Here is a 6,418-nt window from a genome sequence, read left to right on the forward strand (position 1 = left end):
CTCGGATATGCATAATGGTGACAGAATACATTATTACGAGGTACAGGAACAATAGGCCCAAATGATGTTCACGGATGAATTACGACACATTGGATGCAAATATGATTCGTATGTCTAGAGAAAATGAGCAACATTTGCATGCGCTCTTTGCTGTCGAGTGGGTAGAACGTAATCACCACCAGTCAGTTTCATGGCTCATGTGAGCGGATTTCAATCCGCGGACTACGTATGCGACTGTTTGACATGCAGAAACACGAGGCTGCCACAAGCCACAAGCATACACTCTTCAACTGACTATCAGCGTATAACATTTTGCAATTTTCTTTTTGACCAAATCATGCTAGGGTTCAAGATTTTAGATGAGGACATATAAAATTGGTCTGAGGACGTAGAAAATAGGTCTGTTTTTCTGAGAAACAGCTACAGTCGGGTAGGTACCGTTTAGAATGTGGACGGCGACGCTCGTCGAAGCGACGCTGCCGACGTCGCAGGTGTAGTTGCCGGAGTGCCTTTTGTGCACCCTGTCGATGCTCAGAGTAGACTGTACGCTACTCCCGTCTGCAGAGGTCACGTTCGTGCTGCAATAAAACAGATCACATAACCATCCTGCTGAAGAGTGGTCAACAGCCGCGAAATGCACGCTTGAACATTAAATGCAGGTGCTAACCAAGCACTAGCGAACTTTGGCAACATGGAAACAACATGAAACTCCATTAGCAGAGACTTGCAGTACCACATGGAATTCCAAAACGACAGATACGCCCTAACTGGAGAACACGGTGCTGAAGCCATAATATCTCTAATATGGCCAGTGGAAGCAGCTCATTTGGTCGAGTGAGTCTTGTTTCACACTGTTTGCAACGTCTGGCCAAGATTACGTCCCTAGAGTGAAACGCTGTGGGGGTTCGGCTATGATTTGGGCCGACACATCATATTCAACGGGTCGCGCGGTTATTGTGCAACATACTCATTACTGACAAGGATTATTTGACCATTTTGGCTGATCAGGTACATCTCAAGGTACAATATTTGTTCCCCAATTACAATGATGTGGTCCAAGGCGACAAGGTCTCCGTTTCCACAGCTCGAATCGGACTAGTTTTGTGAACACGTGGATGGGTTGTCGCATCTCGCCTAGCTGCCACAGTCACCAGGTCTCAACATTATTGGGCCTTTGTGGTCCATTTTATAGAGAAAAGGAACGTGATCGCTGTCCTTCTCCAGCATCGTTACCTAAAATTATCCCTATTTTCAGGAAGAATGGCGTAACATTGCCTTGTTAACCACTTGTATTTATCTATTACAAGACGAACTGAAGCTGCTTTGAATGCAAACGGTTTTCATACAGCGAATTAGGCATGGTAAAGTTTTGTGTCTTTGGTGATTCCACAATTGTCCCCCCGTGTGCATGGAAATTTTTGCGGATACCCGGATGAACTAAGGCGAAGAGTGAAAGTCACTGCAATTACTTGTGGCTTCGAAACTTGTCTAGATTTTTGAGCACATTCTAGACATTTTATCAGATTGGGGACGTCATAAAAATGAGATTCTCAACCCAGCTCGTACCTGGTTATCATTGGAGTACCATCTAGATAGCGGACGTCTATGATAGTAAGTGGTACATGCAAGAATGATGAATTGATGGAGCTAAGAGAGGATGCCAAGTTTGGGGAGCAAGTGGACATGCTTAAGACCAGCTTCATTTAAAAGATAAATCCAGCAATAACTGTCTAAAATTTTCATATTGTTGTTGTTGTGGTCTTCAGTCCTGAGACTGGTTTGATGCAGCTCTCCATGCTACTCTATCCTGTGCAAGCTTCTTCATCTCCCAGCACCTACTGTAACCTACATCCTTCTGAATCTGCTTAGTGTATTCATCTCTTGGTCTCCCTCTACGATATTTACCCTCCACGCTGCCCTCCAACGCTAAATTTGTGATCCCTTGATGCCTCAAAACATGTCCTACCAACCGATCCCTTCTTCTAGTCAAGTGGTGCCACAAACTTCTCTTCTCCCCAATCCTATTCAATACTTCCTCATTCGTTACGTGATCTACCCATCTAATCTTCAGCATTCTTCTGTAGCACCACATTTCGAAAGCTTCTATTCTCTTCTTGTCCATACTAGTTATCGTCCATGTTTCACTTCCATACATGGCTACACTCCATACAATGCATTCAGAAACGATTTCCTGACACTTAAATCTATACTCGATGTTAACAAATTTCTCTTCTTCAGAAACGATTTCCTTGCCATTGCCAGTCTACATTTTATATCCTCTCTACTTCGACCATCATCAGTTAGTTTGCTCCCTAAATAGCAAAACTCCTCTTCTACTTTAAGTGTCTCATTTCCTAATCTAATTCCCTCAGCATCACCCGACTTAATTCGACTACATTCCATTATCCTCGTTTTGCTCTTGTTGATGTTCATCTTATATCCTCCTTTCAAGACACTGTCCATTCCGTTCAACTGCTCTTCCAAGTCCTTTGCTGTCTCTGACAGAATTACATTGTCATCGGCGAACCTCAAAGTTTTTACTTCTTCTCCACGAATTTTAATACCTACTCCGAATTTTTCTTTTGTTTCCTTTACTGCTTGCTCAATATACAGATTGAATAACATCGGGGAGAGGCTACAACCCTGTCTCACTCCTTTCCCAACCACTGCTTCCATTTCAAGCCCCTCGACTCTTTTAACTGCCATCTGGTTTCTGTACAAATTGGAAATAGCCTTTCGCTCCCTGTATTTTACCCCTGCCACCTTTAGAATGTGAAAGAGAGTATTCCAGTCAACATTGTCAAAAGCTTTCTCTAAGTCTACAAATGCTAGAAACGTAGGTTTGCCTTTTCTTAATCTTTCTTCTAAGATAAGTCGTAAGGATAGTATTGCCTCACGTGTTCCAACATTTCTACGGAATCCAAACTGATCTTCCCCGACGTCCGCTTCTACCAGTTATTCCATTCGTCTGTAAAGAATTCGTGTTAGTATTTTGCAGCTGTGACTTATTAAACTGATAGTTCGGTAATTTTCACATCTGTCAAGACCTACTTTCTTTGGGATTGGAATTATTATATTCTTCTTGAAGTCTGATGATATTTCACCTGTCTCATTCATCTTGCTCACCAGATGGTGCAGTTTTGTCAGGACTGGCTCTCCCAAGGCCGTCAGTAGTTCTAATGGAATTTTGTCTACTCCCGGGGCCTTGTTTCGACTTAGGTCTTTCAGTGCTCTGTCAAACTCTTCACGCAGTACCGTATCTCCCATTTTATCTTCATCTACATCCTCTTCCATTTCCATAAAACTGTCCTCAAGTACATCGCCCTTGTATAAACCCTCTACATACTCCTTCCACCTTTCTGCCTTCCCTTCTTTGCTTGGAACTGGGTTTCCATCTGAGCTTTTGATATTCATGCAAGTGGTTCTCTTCCCTCCAAAGGTCTCTTTAATTTTCCTGTAGGCAGTATCTATCTTACCCCTAATGAGACAAGCCTCTACATCCTTACATTTGTCCTCTAGCCATCCCTGCTTAGTCATTTTGCACTTCCTGTCGATCTAATTTTTGAGACGTTTGTATTCCTTTTTGACTGCTTCATTTACTGCATTTTTATATTTTCTCCTTTCATCAATTAAATTCAATATTTCTTCTGTTACCCAAGGATTTCTATAAGCCCTCGTCTTTTTACCTACTTGATCGTCTGCTGCTTTCACTACTTCATTCCTCAGAGCTACCCATTCTTCTTCTACTGTATTTCTTTCCCCCATTCCTGTCAATTGTTCCCTTATGCTCTCCCTGAAACTCTCTACAACCTCTGGTTCTTTCAGTTTATCCAGGTCCCATCTCCTTAAATTCCCACCTTTTTGCAGTTTCTTCAGCTTCAATCTACAGTTCATAACCAAGAGATTGTGGTCAGAATCCATATCTGCCCCTGGAAATGTCTTACAGTTTAATACCTGGTTCCTAAATCTCTGTCTTACCATTATATAATCTATCTGATACCTTTTAGTATCTCCAGGATTCTTCCAGGTATACAACTTTATTTTATGATTCTTGAACCAAGTGTTAGCTATGATTAAGTTATGCTCTGTGCAAAATTCTACAAGGCGGCTTCCTCTTTCATTTCTTCCCCCCAATCCATTACAGTTTTCATATATAGTATAATAATTGATGATCAATTTCTCTGTACATATAATCCTGCGAATATACTTATAAAATGATCACATTGGGCTTGAAAGATAAAATCTAGTGTTAACCGGTTTTCCTGTGCATTATATAGCAAATCCACCAGTTATAATTGTTGACCAATGTGTGTGTACTTACATGACCTGTAAGTGATAGATTATATACAAAATATAAGATACAGTGTAAAACATAACAAATATAAGAGCTGTAGTACCAGACGTACCAGACGTAATGTAATGATAAAAATTAAATAATGCCTGGTCAAAGGTCAGAAGTGGAAGACAGTTGCCTTTTGTGTCTTTCATGACACACGATTAGTCTCACACTATATCGGGAACCAGAAAATATAGAGTATTTCTCGCTATGACATTGTTTTCATGAAAACGGAATGTTTTGGTATTAGGGACATTCCACTGGTAATAACAAGAAAACTAATTCAAAGATACAACTTGAGTCAGCAGTGTTCCACACTTCTCTGTTTGACTCAATAATCGTTAACGATCTTTGTTCGCTTCCGTCTATTACGACATTAACGTCGGCAGAACTTTGGCTCTCAAAAAGAAGATTACAGATACTGCACAGTTTCATATTGGAGGAAAAAGAAACAGGGAGTCGGATCAATACTGTTTTCATCAATTCCTCCAATACTTTGATAATTGTACGAGCTGCATGAACATATATGTACTACTGAGTTGAATGAAAGCAGTGGTCATACACTTGTACCACCAATGTGAAAACTGAACTAACTTTACCGTGGTATACGAAAACGAATCAACAGAATAGAAGCAAGCAACGAGAATCGTTGCGTTCTTCGTACACTGGAAAGTAATCTTTTTTGAAGATGAATGCGAAAATTTCTTATCTACTTAATAAAGAACTATTAATCACTGTCTATGAATAGTGTTCATGTCCTTAATTAGTAACGAAGGTAAACATGTGCACAGATGTCAAAATACAACACAAGAAAAATAAATTCGTATTTGGATGTCTCCAAATAATGCCAAACACGAAAATATTACATTTACTGTAGTGATACAAAATAAAGCAAACTGCTTCGTGTTTGGTGGAGCGTTTTCATTTATAGCAGGAGGCAATATTGACATCTAAATTCAAACAATTCGGGTGTGTCTATATATCTCTTTAATGGGTTTTCGGAGAAAGTGTACCATAGTCATATAGATCATAATCATTGTCAAATGCTCTCCATCCGCGTATTGAGAAAGCAATAAAACAGATAGAAAAGGTCCGTTGCAATTGATCAGTATCTCGCGTAACATTTATGTCATTCCAGTGCTTATTTTACGTCAGATACAGATCTTATTTTGATATCACAGCAAACGCAGATCCGATGGACGTTTTACCGCCCTTATCGTAAGTCTGAATGTCCTTTTTTTAAGGGCTGTAAGTAATTGGTGTTGTTGTCTGTTGAAACATTCCCCGCACAGCAAGTGTACGGTTTTCATTTCACGGATCAAAAGCTGTAAACCAATACGGTTACCGAAGTCTTTCTTATCGATCTTCAGAGGTATCTACCACATGACTTAGTCTTGCAGTTGACTTAGTCTTGCAGTTGTACAGCTTTAAATATTATAATATATTCCAAAGTAATTGACACAAATTGCTACTACTGCACGATTGTGCGTTACATTTAAGACGAGAGCTATTTCAAAACTACTATCGTCATGCACTTGCTACTATATGCAGCAAAAAGCATGATGCAGTAGCCTCATATGAACGACTACTTTGCATATATTATACTAGCTGTATATACTTAGAATCTGTAACATGCGGACAGATTTTCTTTGACAGCTACTTCAGCTGCGTGAAGTTGAAACTTACAATTAAGAACAGTGACGATGAAAGTGAGGTAGGATATCATTATGAGAGACAATATTTCGCGACGCTTCTGACTGTTGGGGTCTTTGTTCATCGCCTGTGGCCAATAACGTAGCTTGGACAGTTCACCGAACACGCCAGACACTGCGTCCTCCTGTTCCTGGTAATTCCTGCATCTGATGATCGTACATTGCTAGACAGGCAAAAGAACATATTGAAAATGGTGTTCTTTTTTTTTTTTTTTTAAGAAAATGATGTGTGCTGATCCTGTTTTCTACTGGAAGAACACATTTCGCTGACAATGGAGACAAGAAACAGAAACATTTTGGTAATGATATGGATGGTTCCTGCAACGTTTAACTGTCTCTTAATCAACAACAATAATCATTGTTTGATGAC

The 6,418-nt window shown here is 40.0% G+C and overlaps 1 protein-coding gene across 1 annotated transcript in view; it reads right to left on the reverse strand.

The window, feature by feature from the left end:
- Window positions 1-355: 355 nt before the first annotated feature.
- The window catches only part of LOC124798972 (protein turtle homolog A-like), a 188,664-nt gene continuing 182,601 nt past the window's right edge, over window positions 356-6,418 (reverse strand). Inside the window, exon 6 of the mRNA XM_047262508.1 lies at window positions 356-578. Within this exon, the coding sequence (XP_047118464.1) occupies window positions 356-578 (223 nt within the window). The remainder of the gene's footprint in view (window positions 579-6,418) is intronic.

The sequence above is a fragment of the Schistocerca piceifrons genome, chromosome 5 (assembly GCF_021461385.2).
Source record: "Schistocerca piceifrons isolate TAMUIC-IGC-003096 chromosome 5, iqSchPice1.1, whole genome shotgun sequence".
NCBI classification, from domain to species: domain Eukaryota; kingdom Metazoa; phylum Arthropoda; class Insecta; order Orthoptera; family Acrididae; genus Schistocerca; species Schistocerca piceifrons.